At 34.0% G+C, this 19,468-nt stretch overlaps 1 protein-coding gene across 1 annotated transcript; it reads left to right on the top strand.

Moving 5' to 3' along the window:
• Positions 1-921: 921 nt before the first annotated feature.
• LOC126710516 (tocopherol cyclase, chloroplastic) lies at positions 922-16,334 on the top strand. Its single transcript, XM_050411001.1, has 10 exons — positions 922-1,392; positions 2,001-2,245; positions 3,262-3,341; positions 5,488-5,564; positions 8,941-9,110; positions 10,395-10,492; positions 13,497-13,604; positions 14,500-14,616; positions 14,892-15,041; positions 15,994-16,334. Exons 1-10 carry the CDS (start codon positions 1,103-1,105, stop codon positions 16,168-16,170), a joined length of 1,512 nt encoding a protein of 503 aa, XP_050266958.1. The 5' UTR covers positions 922-1,102; the 3' UTR covers positions 16,171-16,334.
• Positions 16,335-19,468: the final 3,134 nt, after the last annotated feature.

Below are 19,468 nucleotides of genomic sequence, written 5' to 3'. Positions count from 1 at the left end.
ACTTCCAGTTCAACTCATGATCTACTACTATTTTTTTTTAATAGTTAACTCATGATCTACTAGTTGAACCACCACTAACCCTCATTAATGTTTAAGTTTAATAACTATGGTTGTGACACTAAATATGGTTGTGACACCATATTTATTTGTTAATTAATACTAGTTTGCCCGCCAACCACCTCTCATATAGACCTTTCGTTTTAAAGATTTTCAAAGCACACAACAGTCTATAAACACTATGTAATTCCACTCTCTCTCCCTCATGAATCAGTAAATGTGTTATGCATACAATCTCACACTCCCAAATCCCACACATATATCCATTTTCATTTCACTTCTATAATCTCTCTCTCTCTCTCTCTCTCTCTCTCTCATTGATCAAAAATTCCAAAACGAATTTTTTGAGAGAGTTAGGAAGTTAATCATGAAAGGTACAATAGTTTTTTATTTTATTTTATAGTGCTTGTTTGAGAATTACTTATTTCAGATAGTTTATTAATTATTTGCATATGTGAGAGAAAAAAAAAGGACTTATTTTCAAATAATTGAAACTTAAACTATTTGAAATAAAGTTGAGATAGAGAATAATGTGAGACTCACAAAAAGTACATAAAATAAGTGAAAAGATTATTCATAAATTTTAACTTGTGATGTAAATTTTAGACTTAATTTTAATTAGTAACTTAAGCATAATTTTTTTTTTTTTCAATTTACATGTTTATTTTTTATTTGACTCCCAATTCAACTCGTGATCTACTATTTTTTTTGATAGTCAACTCGAGATCGACTAGTTGAACCACCACAAACCCCCGTTAATGTTCGAGTTTAATAACTATAGTGACACCATATTTGTCTGTTGAGTAATACTAGTTTGCCCGCCACGACCTCTCATATCGACCTTTCGTTTTAAAGATTTTCAAAACAAACAACAGTCAAAACTGTTAACTCCAACACTACGCAATTCCACTCTCTCTCCCTCACGAATCACTACAAATGTGTTCTGCATACAATCTCACACTCCCAAATCCCACACACATGTCCATTTTCATTTCACTTCTATAATCTCTCTCTCTCTGATCAAAAATTCCAAAACGAATTCGCAATGGAAACAAAGCTCTTCTCTCTCTGCCATCAACCTCGCCATTTCTCTCCCAACTTAGGGTTTCCATCCACGAACTTCAATTCCACACTCAAACTCAAGCTCAATCTCCCTCAACCTTCTTCGAAGCTAGGTTTTCGAACGAGTCCGATCGTGTTCGCTTCCACTTCGACTTCACAAGGTGAATCTAACGCGTCCTCCACCATTGAAACAGAGAAGCAAAGCTCGGCCTCTGTTAGTCCCCTCTACGTGCCTACCCCTCCAAATCGAGAGCTTCGAACCCCTCACAGCGGGTAATTCATAATTCATCATTGTAATTTCGTTCCAATTCAATTTAATTTAACTATTACTTTTGAGTTTTTTAACCTCTAGGGATTTGAATTTGGAATTGTTTGGATTTGAATTTTTGTTATTAAGATTTTTTCCCTTGAATTGATTTTGCTGTGGATAAAATTGAAGCAACTGAAAAAAAAGATCAATGACATTTAGCATTACTAGGTTGTAACCCGTGGTATTCATCTCGGTTTTTGTGTCGAGTATTATGAATAATTTACGTTATGTGATAAATTATTGATGGTCTCAAAAGTTTAAGTGTTAGGAAATGGTAAATTTAATTATTTAATCTAACACAGTCCTTTACACGTGGGAGATAAGGTTTAGACATTGATTGTCACAGAAGCTTAAGTTATTAGGAAATAGTGAATTTAATCATTTAATGGATCAGGATGGCATATGTTTTGCTTTACAGAGCTATAATACTTTAGTTAAGTGATTTGGGCTTTGTAAATATAATTTATCTACAATGACAGGAGTAGCAGGTGACTACAGTACCTTTTTTGGGTTAATTAACAATCGGCTTATTTTATAAGTACGCATAATTGTTCCCCACTTATTGAATCAGGTACCATTTTGATGGAACCACTAGGAAGTTCTTTGAGGGTTGGTACTTCAAGGTCTCTATTCCGGAACTCAGGCAGAGTTTCTGCTTTATGTATTCCGTGGAGAATCCTGCATTCCCTAAGAAATTATCGGCTTTGGAAGTAGCACAGCATGGACCTAGATATACTGGAGTTGGGGCTCAAATTCTTGGCGCAGGTGACAAGTATATTTGCCAATACTCTGAAGAATCTCGTAACTTTTGGGGAAGTAAGTTTCTTTGCTTTAAGCTGTTCAACTTATTGTCTTTTCTTCAAAAGGGACATACATAGCATCAGATCAATCATGTTAGTGTAATCCTTGTTATCCTGTCTTAATCATGCTTGGTTGTAATAATCATCCTTATTTGTCAAATTAGCAATTACAGTACATTATTACTTGTTGATTTGACGCACACAACATTAATTGAAGCACATTTTGCCCCCCAAAAATGAAATTATTGGGATGTGAAGTGGGAATTCACCCATAACTGTGCTTTTTTCTCCCCACTTTATATATCGTTCATAGGCAAGCTACTGAGATTGCAAAAAATTTGGTGAGGGGCTTACATGTTTCCTTTGAGATTTGGGAAATGAAATGCACATGTTTCAATTCGTATTTACTAAAAACTTAATGTATACGTTCATGGATGTCCCTTGACATCAGTATTCATGGATGTTTTGGGGCACCGTAGTTGCTTGATCCTTTGCATTTGTTGACATTTGGTGGTTTACGATATATCACTTTTTTATTTCAATATATATTTCAAGAGAATTATCGTATGCTGTAATATTTAGCCAATTTAGTTTAGTTTACTTTTGTCAGGTGTCATCCATATACCTTGAGACAACTGAATGCATGCATTTGTCATTCTATGCAGGTGTTGTATACTCAGCGCACTTGCTATGAAAAGTAAATACACTTTTATTCTTCAAGCTGTAGTTTTTGTTTAATTTCATTATCCCCTGTTCTCCCGCTCCCCCTTTTTCCAACAGTTCATTTTGTTGGAGTGGGGGGCTTTTTGGTGTTACTGTTTGGATATTTTTCGTTTATTTGAATGCATTTTTTTTGGCTTCTAGGTAAGGTAGTATGTTAGAGATCTGCTCTTTTTAATTTTTTGGTGAACAATGTTGTCTAACGGTTCAAATCTATGAAATATAGTGTTGAGTCTTTCCATGTTAACATGGAAAAAGGTTTGTTCAAATTCTATAGAGTCTTGACTCTAACTTACAATTTTTAATTCATAGGTAGGCATGAGCTAATATTGGGGAATACTTTTATTGCGGAAAAAGAATTGAAGCCTCCAAACAAGGAGGTCCCTCCTCAGGTTGATGCGCCACTTTGGATTTTTATTTTTGTGCATAAATGTTGAAATGATTTTCTTTTGATCATTTTTCTACAAATCTAATGTATTCAATACAATCACAGATTTGATTGTAGTCCTTGGCTATGATCAATTGCACTTTAATCTCTCATCAGTAGCTATTTTGGGCTATTAAATGTTTGAGGGTTGTCAAAGACAGTGTAGTCAAAGGCGAGCCCCTTGGCTCGCCTAGGTGAGGCGAGGCACCACTAAGGCGCCTTAAAGGCTCTAAGGCGAGGCACCTTTAGTGAGGCACTCGCCTTTAGAGCCTAGGCGAGCAAGGCAACTACCTTAAGCCATGAAAAAGTCGCTAAGGCGAGAGCCTCAAGTTTTTTTATTTTATTATTATTATTATCATCATCATCATTATTATTATTATTATTATTATTATTATTATTATTATGATGATGATTTTTAAATAGAAGTTTGTTGTGAAACCTATTTTTAGATTATTAATTTCAAATGGCATGTTATAAAACCTATTGTTAGTTAAATTAATTTACCAATTTGTTTTGTAAGACTTACTGTTATATTGAAGCTTGTTTTAAATTGTATTGTTAGAACTAACTAATAGAGGCTAAACCATGTTAATCCTATTTTGAAATAATTTGATACACTAGGTGCATATGATTTAAGTTCTGTATGTATAATAAATATATTAAGATTTGGCGCCTTGCTTTACTCGGGCTAGTGCCTTTTTGTCGCCTCAGGCGATACTAGACCTTGGCGCCTTATGGTCTCCTTTTGCCTTTGACTACCTTGGTCAAAGAAAGTTCCTAACCCCCCATTTTGTTTTGTAAGCCGGTACAAAATGGGGGGTTAGGTATTAGGTGTTTGAGAAAATTTAATTATGTCTTGTTAGGCAAATGATTGTGGAGATATGGCATGGAGAGAGATGCTCTTTGGAGGAGGGTTGTAGAGGCAAAATATGGGAATGAATGGGGTGGTTGGTGCACAAAATTTGTGTCAGGTGTGTATGGTGTAAGCCTGTAGAAATTCATTACAAGCAATTGGTTGAATTTTTCAAGACTCCTATAGTATGATGTGGGCGATGGTACTAGAGTGAAATTTTGGGAGGATGTGTGGTGTGGGGATTGTACTCTTAAGGAAGTATTCCTAGAATTTTACTGTATTAGTTGAGCAAGGGAGTCTCCCGTTGTGGAGGTTATGTGTTTCTATGATGGAAGGATCCATTGGGATGTTCAGTTCTGTCATCTAGTGCATGATTGAGAATTAGAATCATTGGCATTGTTTATGAACATTACTTACTCCACGTTTGTGCAGGGTGTTGGTCTTGACGAAGTCTGTTGGAAGCCAACTAAGAGTCAAGGTTTTGAGGTGTGAGGATATTATCATATTTTATCCCCTTCCACTGTCATATCATTCCCTTGAAAAATGGTGTGGCAATCGAAGATTCCTCCTAGGGTAGCCTTCTTTTTTTGGTCTGATTCTTTAGGTAAGATTTTAACTATAGATAATCTTCAAAAGAGGCGAATTATTGTCCTCGATAGGTGTTACATGCGTAAAAGGTGTGGAGAATCGGTGGATCATCTTCTTCTTCATTGCCTTATAGCATATGAGCTGTGGTCACCGATGCTTTGCTTGTTTGGAATTCATTGGGTTATGTTGCATAGGGTTATCGAGTTGTTAGCTTCTTGGCAGGGTAAGTTTAGTCAACATCGCAATATAGCTATTTGGAGGCTTGTGCTACATTGCTTGACGTGATGTATTTGGCGAGAATGGAATGCTAGAAGTTATGAGGGATGTGAATGGCCTATACTCAAGTGTACTTGGGTTGGCTTTGGTTTTTAATAAAATTTTTCATTACTTAACAAAAAAAAAAAAAAAAAAAAAATTATTTGTCATTTAGTAGACCTTTTTATACGTTGGAGTGCATTTATATGCATAGCTGGTGCTCTATATTTGACTGTGGGCAAACTTTGTCCTTTTATATTTGAACTTTAGAAATTTTCCTGTTTGAGTACTTATTATCTTCCATGATTTCAAGTTGATAAAGCAAGAGAATGTATATTTGCATGAGAATATTAATGGCTTGTAAATTGTAACATACAAGTTTGTTCTAAACACTTTTATGTGTTATTTTGTGCAGGAATTTAACAAAAGAGTGGTGGAAGGGTTCCAAGTCAGCCCATTATGGAATCAAGGATTCATTCGTGATGATGGCAGGTAACACAATTTTTTCTGGTCATGTATCGCAATCTGTTAGATACACAGGATGTATATGGGTTATTTTGCTGAAATTCTGATGGCATAGTGCGCTTCCTTATTTGGGCCTTAAAGTGAACTGGGCTTTTCTAGTTCTTATCCCAATCATTTTTTTCAATCAAATCTTTGTCTATATATATATATATATAGAGAGAGAGAGAGAGAGAGAGAGAGAGAGAGAGAGAGAGAGAGAGAGAGAGAGAGAGAGAGAGAGAGATTTTTGGGTTCAAGTTACACCTGGTATAACTCTAAGCAATATTACACCACCTAATAATTTGTTATTGAATTAATATTTTGAAAATTCAACCATTGAATTATATGTTCTTAACATGCATGCCAATTTTCATATCAATCGGATGCTATTTACCATTTGATCCATAAACTCATATTTTCATGGTTTTAAAAACCGAACCGGATATAGAACCTTTTTTTTTTTTTTTTTTTTTTTTTTTTTAATTTCTGGTTCAACCCCGGTTTTTGACTGGTTTTTGGCCGGTTTTCCTGTTGTTGACCGGTTTTGGGGCTTTTATCCAGACCGGATTGGCTCCTGGTTTTTAAAATAGTGCATATTTTATGCATTATTTTAAATTACAAAAATTTGAATTTTAACAATTGATTGATGATATGGATATTAATTTTTAGTCACCTTGAACTTTTGCAAACATAAAAAAATACAAAAATAATGTAATCTAATGGTGGATTTGTCAATATTCGCATCCAATTAAAAAATATTGATTCGTGTAACATTATTTAGAGTTACACTAGATGTAACTTGAATCCAACCCATATAAATATTCCTTATAACAAGTAATAGCATTAGAAATTCTATAAATTCACAAGAAAAATAAATGAATGTCATAAGATTGCAACAAAGTTTTTGCTAAATAAATTCTTGTTACTTGTCTTAAAATTTTGGATTAAAAAAAAAAAAAAGCAAATCTCAAACTAACGTAAACAATAGAAGAAAAATAAAGGTTAAAGACTTCAACTTAAAGCAATAAACAAATAAAGCACAAAAAAAACATAAACAAAAGAAGGGAAAAGAAAGTTTAAGCAATAAACCATATAACATATACTGATATACTCATACCTACATGCTAACTGGTGATTTGTTATTAGATTACTGTATTATAATTCATTATACAATAAAGAAGCGAGTGATTTGTTATTAAATTACTATATTATCATACATTAAACAGTAAAGAAATGAGAGAACAATGTTTTTTTGTTTTTTCTCTTCTTTTTCTTTTCTTTAGGTTTTCGCTTATTTAAATTACCATATTATCATACATTAAGTAGTAAAAAAGTCAATAAGGTGAATCTACTAATGTAATTTTACACAATTTACAAACCCAACCGGATCACACGGTTTGCTTAAAACCTACTGGGTTTTATCGGTTTTAACCAGATCTTGTGCACATCTGATCCAATTGATGACCCGGACCGGTCTATGTGCTGGGTCACCTACTGGTTTGACTAGTTGGGCCAAGCCAGTTTTAATAACTCTAATTCAGATCCAAGTTCTCCTTCATGGGAGAACCTATCAATGCTACTATAGGTACAAGGCTCTTGGCCTTTGGGATAACTAAAATTAAGAGCATCTCCAGTAGCCTATTCAAATTTTCACCCAAATTTAAAGGAAGAAGGAAATAAAAAAAGAGAACATATTTTCTACTTTTGCTTATCCACTTTTTCAACACTCCCTTCAACAACCTCTCTATCATTTCTCTATTTTATTAAAATAATATGTTTTATGAGAGAGAGAGAGAGAGAATGAATCACATCGGTGGCACCCCTCTGCAGCTCTTGTCCTTGCCACTCTCATCCTAGCCCTCCACCGCGCATGGTCATTGTCGTCCTCCTGACTTGCAAAATATTATGTTGTTTTGACTGATCAATGAATTGGGATGGGTGAGGAGAGAGACGTCTGAGAGAGAGAGAGAGAGGAAATAATGGGGTTGGGTTCTGGGTTCTGTGATGAAGAGAGAGAAAGGTGCTGGGTGAGAAAAAGATGTTTTTTTTTTAGAATGGGGTGAGAAAAAGATGTTGGTAGAAAGAGAGGGGACAAATGAATATTTTAATTCAGGTGTTGAATATTTTACTCTCAAGAATTGTTTTACAGAGCTACTCTCTTCAAAACAAAAATAAAAACAAAAAATCGATTAAATGGAGAGATTGTTGGAGTTTGATTTTGTGGGTTTACTCTCCAAAAATGAAGAGAAAAAAGGCTTGAGAGAGAGTCTATCAAAGATCCTCTGAGTATTGGAATATAGGACTATACCTCAACCATCTGAAACTTTTTCGTTGAGGTAACAAAAAAAGAACAAAAAGAAGATGCCCTCCTAACTTTTGCTTAATAGTTCACCTTGGGGCAACCCAGCCAAACCAATCTGAGACCAACCGAGAATTTGGGCAAACCAAGGTTCAGACTTTGCAAACTGTGGTGGGCCTATGTTGAAAAAATCCTACCCAAGAATTTGGGCAAACCAAGGTTCAGACTTTGCAAACTGTGGTGGGCCTATGTTGAAAAAATCCTACCCAAGATAAATCTGGGCTAGGCTAGGGTTGAATTTTTTTTTTTTTTTTTTTTTTTTTTTTTTTTTTTTTTTTTTTCGGATAAGTAGGCTAGGGTTGAAATTCTTACAACCCAAACCCAACTTGTAACCAAGACCCATTAGCCCAGCCCATAGCCCAACTTGTAGTCCAACCTCCCAACCCAAAAAATAATAGAAATTATATTATTTGTAAATAAATATAAATTAGATGTTAATTTTTGATTGGCTATCATTACTTGATTAATTTCATGGTTATTTGATGTTGTTTTACCTATAAAATTATTTGTGGCTATTTTATTTTCTTCTTTAAAGATATTTATATTTATAAGTTTTTTATTCTTAGTTTTGTATTTGAAATATATCAATCTTAATCTTATTTGTAATACTTTGATATTTGTTCAGTTTTTAAATGATGACTAAGGAATAAATAATTTATAGCACGTAAATACTATGAGTTATTTTTCATAGTTGGAGCTAAGTACCATTTGTAGAAGTCAGCATAAACCCAACCCAGCCTGAAGACCAGGTTGACCCAACCTTGGATTACAAGCTAGACAGAGCTCAAAATTTTCATACACTCTGGGTCTGGCTGAATTGTAGGGATGGAAGGTTGGGCTGGGTAGGGTAGATCATGAGGTTGAAAAGCTTGGGTTTAGCTTAGGTTAATCTCAAATCCAAACTAGTTCATCCAGGTTGTAGCCCAATTTGTCAAATTAGTAATGATGTAGTGTGAGTTTGCTCTTCATTTATTTGATAGATGTGACTTAGCTCTTCATTGACAGGTCAAATTATGTGGAAACAGTGAAGACTGCTCGTTGGGAGTACAGTACCCGCCCTACTTATGGATGGGGTAATGTTGGGTCCAAACAGAAGTCCTCAGCAGGCTGGCTGGCAGCTTTTCCAGTCTTTGAACCCCATTGGCAAATATGCATGGCAGGTGGATTGTCAACAGGCATGGCTTCTTCCCTGCATTGGCTATTAATATCTGGCTTTTTAGTTCACAATTATCCTTTTGCTTTGTCATTCATATTGTATTTGTTGTGAATCTTTTCATTTTTGGTTAGGCGTAGGCATTCTGATGTTTGAATTACTGCTTTTAGTTAATTACTTAAGTAAAATGCTTACACCTATCAATATAAGTAACAACTTTAGTGTTTGTTTGGGAATAACTTATTTGGTTAGCTTTTATGTTCAGCTTTTTAAAACCTCATTTTTTTCCTCATTTTTTCTAAGTAAAGTATACTTTAGCACACTTTCAACAAAAATCAATCAGCTGATGCCAAATGCACACATAATAATTGGTATTAGCATATCTGCATCATTTACTGTGAAAAACCAACTCTTCACCCCCTCCCCCTTAATATCTATTACTTTGATCTTCATGGGGGTTTAAAATTGAGAACTTTTTGAGATTAGGATGTGAATGTAGAATGCCATTGCAAAATGTGGATAGAAAGCTAGAGGAACAGTTTTCTAATGCTTCACTCCAATCAAAAGGATGACACAATACATCTACTTCATCCATGAATACATAATTTGTTAGTTACTAAGAGATAAGTCACAATTTATTATTATTATTATTATTAATAATGATCGATTACATTTCTATTCCTAGTGTTATTGGCTTCCTATTAGATCTAATGGTACATAACATGTGTTTTGCTATTTGGATCTCCTGAACTGTCAAAATTCATAGTTCAAATACAAAAACCTGGATGAATGTGAGTTTAACGCTTCGCTAACTATTGAAAATGTAGTTGCAAGTATGAATGGGAAGGGCTTAGAAATCATTTTGTGAAGGGTTGAATTAAGTAATGAAATACATAGATATTGCTGAATTGAAGAGTCTAATCAAACAAATGGAGTATAGATGTGGACCTTGGGAAGCTCTATTAATTTCTTTAAATCTAAAATGAATTTTTTGAACCAGTGTTATGCTACAAAACTATTATTGATTGTGACAGGCTGACAACACTTGTACTGATAGATTTGATGTTTCCAGTGCTTATATCTAGCTTTTGTTATATACTCTCTATGAGATCATTTAAAAACAAAAAAACTGGTAGCTTTTAATGTTTTGTGTGACTTGCTTTGGAAATAATGTGAAGTTATTTTTCTTTTGGGACTATTATGTGTATTTCACTTGGAATCTCTTTGCTTACATTTAAAATTGTTTCTTTAGAAATCTGCATGCATTATTTGGGACAGGGCCTCAGGTTTTAAGTTTGAATTTCAGGTTGGATAGAGTGGGATGGTGAAAGGATTGAGTTTCAAAATGCTCCTTCTTATTCTGAAAAAAATTGGGGTGGAGCATTCCCAAGAAAATGGTTTTGGGTAATTGTTTCACCCTTCATTTAGTATCTTGCTATAGCAAAACTTTACATTTATCTGTTCATTATTTGTTAGGCAGATGAGCTATAGCCATTTTCCGTAATAATTATACTTTTTTTTAAAAATTTTATTGAAAGAAATAATAGATAGTTGAGGATATTTATCTACAATACAAAGAGAGAGTCTTATGCCCTTGCATTGCCATATTGAAAGGGTGTGGCTACTCTAATCCATTGCTTTCTGCCCATATATTCTGAAGAGCTAAATTTTTTGGCTAAAAAGAAGGGAAAGGACTTATGTTTTGTAGATCTGAATGGTCAAAGAAGCCCTATAGACTTCACCTTTGGTGGAGTGACGCAGCAGAGTGGCCAATAATATTTAATATTTTATTATCTCATAATTTTTCTTATGTGAGATGCCTTATCTTGTATTTGATTTTTTTTTTTTTTTAATTTTTAATTTTTTTTTAAAATTTTGAATTTAGGCTGTAAAGTTGTTGCAGATCTTATGGGATGTAATTGTGGCTTAAAGTTAAAGTTGAAGCCTATTAAAAAGTGGCTCCAGGAATACTTTTGAGCAATGTATTTTGAATAAAATTTCTGATGATTCTCTATAACACGGTAGTGATTCCAAACACCCTTAGGTGGTGAAATCTAAGATTTCTTGTTTCTTCCTTTTATTCTTTATTTTTGCAAACCTTTTCTGCATCAACTTGGTCTTAGAGCATAATCTGATCTAGTTTAAGCCATTGTTTCCTCCAAATAAACCATGAAGCCCACCACAACTCCAATGAAACTCATCCTCTCCTTCATGCAAGACTTTGAGCCCCAAACCCCCTTTACAGAATCCTGCCCACCCACACCCATCACCATTGAAATCAAACACCAGAAAATTTTATGCCCACAAACCCATATCAAACCCAATCCCATATGGGTCCAACCAATGTCCACAACTCATGACAGACCTAAGGCGAACCTGAACTGTAACATCTAGATCCATCCCTTGCTACCCCAGCCACTGTTGCAAGCTGGCCCCCCGTAACTACCTGCGTACAAATAGTGCTTTAATGAATTTTACATTACTTTATCAACAAAGGATGTATGCTTTCTGAAAGCAATGAAGAAGAGAGGGAGAAGAAAAAAAAGCTGTTTATTTGGTGTGTGATGTTTGAGAGCCCCAGTCTGAGACTAGGTTAATTTTTTTTTTCTTTGTTTTCCTTCTTGCTTTCTATTTGTTGTGTTCTAAAGGCTAGGTTGAATTTTTTTTTTTTCTCTAGTCTCATCTACTGAGTATTTTCAACCCCAAACTCTAATACCTCAGCCCAAACACACCCCTAACCTATACACCCTGATTCAACCCCCAAATCAATAGATTTTTTTTATTTATTTTTTGGGTGCTGAGTTTAAGATCTTGCATCAAACAAATTAGTCATCAGTCTAGGTTCTTGTTGTAATTCTTTGTTGAAACTTATTATTATAGTGTAGTATGGTTATATTGAAAGCACCTAATTTTGATGGTCTTCTAGACCCATGGATCTTCACCAATTGGTTAGATGAGACGGATCAATTTTTTAAAAGAAATAGGTTTATGAGATGACTAGGAGTTTAGGTTTGCCACAATGAAGCTCATAGGTAGAGTTAAAGATTACTGGTCCATTATTGAGAATCTTCATCTTAGAGAAACAAGCCTACCTTAAATGATTGGGTCGAAATGAAAAAAAAAAAAAAAAACACTAAAAAAAAATATTCCCCAGTCTTATAAAGAGAAATATCTTTCCCAATCCTATTAAGGTGACTTTTCAAATAAAAGAAACAGTTTGAAGCGGAAATAGACCTACTATTGGCTACGTGGCACAACTTAAAGAAGACAAGATGACTTTTCACGCAATTTCTAGCCCTACACACGTGGAAGCTATATTGAAACCTGTCCTAGACTTGTTTGCGAAGATCAATTCAATGGCTCCTTCCTCTCAAAGCATTATTGTTAGCAATGAAATTATTGCTTCCACTTATTATAAAAGAATTATTAAAAAAATAAAAGCAATGAAATTATTGAAGGAACCTCAAGTACACTTAAGACTTAGTGCTGAAAAAGAAATACTAGTGCCAATTGCCAGTAGATGTATACTTAATACAACTTAAACCACGTGTGGTATACCTATACAGCCTGTTGAAAAGTCACTACTTGATGAGGAGGAAGTTCAACAAGAGAGCCAAGAATTAGAGGCTGCAAATGTTGTGAAAAATGAGTTTGGTTGCCTTTGCTACTCATCAACCCTCCATTGTGCAAGGAGTGAAAAGGCATGACACGATGTGGCTTCCTATGGATCAAGATAAGCTGTATAATTTATTCCGCTCTTTGATTTTATCATTCCAAATGAATTTTATATGGTGAACAATTTTTTTTTTTTTTTTTTTTTCATCTTGTTGCAGTTAGAACTCAGAAGTGCTTCATCTTAGAGGTCGAGTTTTCTCCAACTAGGGGAGAATGTTGTAGAGAGAGCAGCCAAATTGTTTAAAATTTTACTATCTCATTTTTACTTATTTAAAATACTTGATCTCATAATTGAATATTTTAAAATTTGAATTTGGGCTCTAACTTTGTTGAGGGTTTTATGGGACATATTTGTGCCTTGATTTGCTCATTGAAGTCTATTAAAAAAGAGGCTTCAGGTTTAGTTTTGAGCAATATTTTTTGAATAAAATTTCTGATTAGAGATGACTTTTTTGCAGTTTGGTGGTGATTCCAAACACCCTTTTTTTTTTTTTTTTTTTATTTCTTTCATTCCTTATTTTGCAAACCCATTGTGCATCATGGAGCCCACTTTCTGTTTGGTCTGTCTAGAAATATTGTTAGACATCATGTTGTTTATTAGTAGAGCTTCTTCAAAAAGATGTTTGTTCCCCATTAGTTGCGTATTCAACTTTTGGTGTATTGACGCTGAGGGTTCTGCTCAACTCTCTGTATTTAAAATGTCAGCATCTGACTGGCTGATGTCTCACTGCAGGTTCAGTGCAATGTTTTTGAAGGTGCAAGTGAAGAAGTTGCTCTTACTGTTGGCGGTGGGTTGAGGCAACTACCTGGACTAACGGAGAATTTTGAAAGTGCTGCATTGGTATTTTTCTTTTCTTTTCTTTTCTTTTTTTTGGTTTTTTTTTTTTTTGGGGGGGGGGGGGGGGGGGAAGTCAATTTCAATTTGCTTCACTTTCACTTATTTTTATTTATAAAAAATTATTAAGTATAATTTTGGTTCCTAAAGTTTGGTTAAATCTTGAAATTTAAAATGATTGCTTTTAGTCCCTTAGATGATGTGGCCGCCAAAATAAAAATTAATTGATATGTCATAGCTCCATTAGACACATTAGGACTAAAAGCAATCATTTTAAACTTCAAGGACTAAAATCGCTCATGGGCTGAAGTTTAGTATGCTTTGTCAAGATTTTTTTATCTGGGAATGTGGTGTTGTGGAGTTATTTGAGATTATCATCTTCTTGAAAATCAAGGGAAGAAATGATGAAGAAAAAATGAAATGTATTCCAACTCTTGGCCCAATTGTGCATAAAACATGCCTAAAATCTTTAGAGCACTTTTCCAATAAAAATTTGGCTAAAATACAAATTACACTTTTCAATTTTGATACGTTTTCAAATCAATCCTAGAACTTTCATTCTTTTCATTTTAGTCCTTTTAACTTTAATATGTTTTTAATTTAGTCATTCTGTCTAATTTCACCATTAGTTTGCTTTTACTTTCCAAAAAAAAAAAAAAAATTTCAAGTGTACTTGACGGTGCAGATTGGACGGAAGGACTAAATTAGAAAAGAATGAAAGTTAAAGGACTAAAATGAAAAGAATGAAAGTTCTAGGATTGATTTGAAAACATATCAAAGTTATAGGTTGTATTTTGTGATTTGGCCTAAAAATTAGACCATATAAAAGTGCTTTGTCTCGAACAAGTAATACAGTCTCCTCTTTATGTATTGACAAATGTTATGATTCTGACTGGTACAGATTGGAGTTCACTATGGTGGAATATTCTACGAATTTGTGCCATGGAATGCTGTTGTCAGTTGGGAAATTGCTCCTTGGGGTAACTGGTACATTGTTGCCGAGAATCAGACACATAAGGTAATTGTACATCTGTTAATAGATATTTCTATTGTCATCTCCTCTGTGTACTAGCTTCAAATCCCAATACCTACTGCTGCCAGTGAAATCTATGATTTTGGTCATGTTATTCATTTGAAAATGTGAAGCACAGCACCCCTGTGGCAGATACTGCAAGCTGGTTTTAAAATTATTGATCTGAACATTTTAAGCCTTGTTTGTAGGGTCATTTGAAGGATCAAATGGTTATATTGGGATCGTATTCAATAACAGATAGTTTCTTGTTTATGGGGCAGGTTGAAGTAAAGGCAACGACGAAGGATCTGGGTACGACATTGCGTGCTCCAACAACTGAGTCTGGCCTTTCTCCAGCTTGTAAAGATACTTGTTTTGGTGAGTTAAGATTGCAATTGTGGGAGCGGAGATCTGATGGCAATAAGGGGAAGGTGTGTTCTCATCTCTCTCTCTCTCATGCTTATATATCAATCTGATCATAAATAGATTGCAAAAAAACACCACATGCTATACTGGCTTATTGAACATAAAGTGTAGCATTCAGACACAGTTATTGAAATCTTAAAATTTATTGTTAATTATGATGTGAGAAAATCCTGCAATGAGGTCTAGATAATCTATTCAAGTAAGTCCTCTCACGAATAATAATTTCTTGACCGAGATATCTCGCGGTTGACTATAATGGACTGCTACATAAATCTCTTCACTGGGTAGAAATATTAATATGATCTTCCTTTCATTGGGTTTCCACTCAGAAATTAGCAAGAATTTTGCTTTTGGCCATTGGTAAGATGTGTGTATCAATACGTTCATTAATGTCAGACTGTACTCTCTCTCAGCTTGCAGTTAGAGTGGACTGAAACTAATGCATTGTGGTTTTCTCATTTTTGGTATTTCATGCATCCTAATTTAATATTATCTACTTACGTATAAATGGACCAAAAGTATCTCTTATTTGCTCATTTTAGTTTCATCAGTTATATTTTGATCCTAAAGGTTTCTTAAACTCTGATTCACATGAATCATTTACAAGTGAAATTTCAATTAGTTTTATCTTCATTATTCCAGATATTTTGTCAGAATCCTCATCATGCGCACTAATGATGGGGTGTATTTTATCATAAACTGCTGTTCTGCTATATTTGAGAGACATTGGGCTTATATCACACAATTATGGTTTCTAATGAGATACATGTTAGATACATTCCATGTGAAATACCACCTAGTTTCATTGACTGAAGGGTATTGTACCTGCTATCTTTGAAGGATGACACAAATATTAGCATCCACCATTTCATCCTTAAGTTTCAGTTTTTCATTGTTAGTTGATGATCATGGAACATTTTAAAGGAGCTCTTAACACTGAAAATTGTTACTTAACAGATTATATTGGATGTTACAAGTGACATGGCAGCTGTAGAAGTAGGAGGGGGACCATGGTTCAACACTTGGAAGGGAGAAGCGACAACGCCCGAGCTCCTTAGTAGAGCTCTTAGGGCTCCTGTTGATGTGGATGGGATCTTTGGTTTGATTCCATTATTTAAACCCCCTGGTCTGTAGCAACTTGCTGCGTTGCTTTACTCACAAGAGGAAGTATGGCATGACGATTCTACAATGGCAAAAGTGTCTTTCGGATGTGTAAAGAGTTCTGTGGATGTTTATTTGAAGTTTTGAACTGTGTAAAAACCGTGACACATTTTTTAACTTGGATAATTTCTTTTGCATTTGTGTCATGCTAAAATTGAGCCCAAAAAAAAAAAAAAAAAAAAAAAAAAATTGAGAATGTGTATGCCTGGGATGGTTTATACGCAAAAGAGTAAAAGACATGTAGTGCCGACTAATTTCCTACTAGCTGCCGACTGATTCGCATTTGTGCTTGCTGTTATGCTTGGTTTTAAACAACTCTTTAGTTTACAAATCAGAGGAGAGGATGTATACCATCTTCAGTGTATTTGTAAGCATTTCATTGGTTAAGTACTCAGAGCATCATAGACTAGGTTTTATAGGATTCTCAATGTTTGTAGAGAATTTCCAAGGATTGTTAGAGCTAGGTTCCGTTATTTTGGATTAGGAACAATTGTGATCCCAATTTTCCTAGGACTCGTGGGACGCATCCAAGGGTTGACCTACCTAAGTAGGTTTATAGCTAGAGTGTTTTTTTCAGATTTTTATTTTTGAGAAAAAAAGAGTTTTTTCAGCTAAAGCTAATAAAATTATACCAGTCATCATTCAATGGGTCAAGTGACTCAAGTAGTCAAGTGACTCAAGTAATAAGTACGTTACACTAAAAAAAAAAAAATGCAATAAAATATATAAAATCATTAAAAAGCATTCTCGTAATTAAGGGCCTGTTTGGGTAAGGAATTTTCGTCACTCAATTTCCATCACTCATCACTCATCACTCATCACTCATAACTCATCACTCATCACTCATCACTCATCACTCATCACTCATTTTTTAACACTCGTTTGGCAACATCATTTTTATTTTCATCACTCAATTTTTTCACACTATTCATGGGTCCCACACCTGTCAGCCAGTACAGTAGTTTTTTTTTTTTTTTTTTTTTTTTTTTTTTATTAATACCCAACTCACCGAAGCTTAACAAAAAAAAAAAAAAAAAAAAAAAAAAAAAAAAAAAAACAAACCGAACAGCCAACCCAGGAAAAGAAAAAAAAAAAAAAAAAAAAAAAAAAAAAAAAAAAACAACGCCAACCCAGAAAAGAAAAAAAAAAGGAAAAAAAAAAAAAAAAAAAAAACCTGAACGGCCAACCCAGGAAAAGAAAAAGAAAAAGAAAAAGAAAAAAAAAAAAAAAAAAAAGAACAACGCCAACCCAGAAAAGAAAAAAAAAAAGAAAAAAAAAAAAAAAAAAAAAAAAAACCTGAACGGCCAACCCAGGAAAAGAAAAAGAAAAAGAAAAAGAAAAAGAAAAAAAAAAAAAAAAAAAAAAAAAAAGAACAACGCCAACCCAGAAAAGAAAAAAAAAAAGGAAAAAAAAAAAAAAAAAAAAAAAACCTGAACGGCCAACCCAGGAAAAGAAAAAGAAAAAGAAAAAAAAAAAAAAAAGTCAAAAGGTGGTCAAAAGTTGCGGCTGTGGGTCCCTCATATGTGTTTATTTACGGAAATGCCATTGAGTTATGAGTTATGGAAACTGAAAACAGCCTTTTGTTGTTTTCAGTTTCCATAACTCATAACTCAAAAATCAGAGAATTGAGTTATGGAAACAGAGTTATGGAAACAGAGTTATCGTTTGGCCAAACAACCTTTTTACTATGGGTCCCACCATTTTTGAGTTATGAGTTATGGAAACTGAGAATTGAGTTGTGGAAATTGGTTAACCAAACAGCCTCTAATGCTTCTCACATTTCTAATAGGTTTCGCTTCATCGCACGCTGTGTGCGCTTCACCCATCACTTTGGAATTATTTAAAAGTATAGCCCTTTGGAGTCCAGATGGAAAACTCTAAAATTCACCACCCTCTTTTCTACCAATCTTTTTAAATACTTTTGGTGCCACCACTAGAGGGTCATATCCAGTTGATGCCATTAACATTAATTAACCCAATGTAATCTGCTTCCACTTCCCCACTGTGAATGAAACAAATTGTAACATCATTATAATTTTTTAAAAAAATTATCACCACAAAAAGAAATTTGAACCACGTTTGAGTTTTGATTGACCGATATATGATAAGAAACGACGACAAAAAGGTAAACCCAGTCCATGTTAACTACAAGTCCACAAATAAAGAAGGTTCTAATCAATCCATGCAAATTCAATAAATAACATATTTTATCTTAAAGAAAGTTTTTTTTTCCTTCAGAGCTCTTACAAGTAAATTTAAATCCTTTCTTTATATTTACAAATCCAAAGGCAATTTTAAGTAATTCATCCCTACGAATTTACCAAACAGTTGCTGGCCATATAGCATCTCCTGCCCTCCCAATCTAATTAGTTGAAAGTCATCAGAACAGCCTTATTGCCCTAGGGTTCTTCAGCGATAATATGGAAATATACTTGAAACACAAACTCGTTCCTCCCACAAGAATTCAAATGGGGAAAATTATTTTGATTGAAAACATGCATATTTAAAAAGTAAATAAATAAGCCATCAAACGTATAAGATTAAGATGAGTAGTAAGAAAATACCCCTCAGCTAAAAAAAACGTCTCATGCTCCTTTCTTAAATTATACTTAAATTATTCCTTGGAAAGAAGATGAAGCAAAAATCGGTGAATCCTTGGTATAATTTCTGCTTTATGTTGAGCTGCAACATGTCCGATCTAATAGACAAGGACAAAGTTTAGCTACAAAATTAATTGTAGCCTTAAACTATAACCTTATTCAATATCATTAACATTACTACATGTTTTGAAAATCTAACTATTAGATTGCATGTTTTATACGTTCTTAATACATATGTCAAATTAATTATTTATTTTTTAATTACAAAGTTTGTCAACGGAGCACTTTATTTGTAATGTACGCATTTTTTATAAGTGGGTTGATAGCGGGACCAAACTGAAAATAATTTTCAGTGTTCAAAAACTTAAATAAACGCAAAATCAATTTAAGAACCAAAACGAAATTAAGCTCAAAATCCAGGAGCAAAGTGTATTTTCGGCTATAGTTTTGCATAAAGCGGCCACCATGCCTTTGTGAATTATGACCACATATATTTCTTCATTATTTCCATGTGATAAAAAAGTGTCCCATCATCCATTGTAACATTATCTTCTTCACCCAAAAAAAGATGCCATAGTACACTGGCCCACCATTTCCATCATTGTAGTTTTGCTAGCAGAATCCCATTTTTCATATCTACTACCCTCACGTGATATAGCACTGTATTTCGT

This window comes from Quercus robur, chromosome 12 (assembly GCF_932294415.1).
Source record: "Quercus robur chromosome 12, dhQueRobu3.1, whole genome shotgun sequence".
Taxonomy (NCBI): Eukaryota; Viridiplantae; Streptophyta; class Magnoliopsida; order Fagales; family Fagaceae; genus Quercus; species Quercus robur.
Note: the sequence above shows the minus strand (reverse complement) of the source record. Positions and strands in the feature narration are given on the sequence as shown.

What these genes read in the sequence shown, in the direction of transcription:
- LOC126710516 (XM_050411001.1), top strand. Translation starts at nt 1,103, where the DNA reads ATGGAAACAAAGCTCTTCTCTCTCTGCCATCAACCTCGCCATTTCTCT. An exon ending in ACAAGGAGGTCCCTCCTCAG is followed by an intron (nt 3,342 to 5,487) that starts GTTGATGCGCCA and finishes TATTTTGTGCAG; the next exon opens with GAATTTAACAAAAGAGTGGT. An exon ending in ATTTTGAAAGTGCTGCATTG is followed by an intron (nt 13,605 to 14,499) that starts GTATTTTTCTTT and finishes TGACTGGTACAG; the next exon opens with ATTGGAGTTCACTATGGTGG.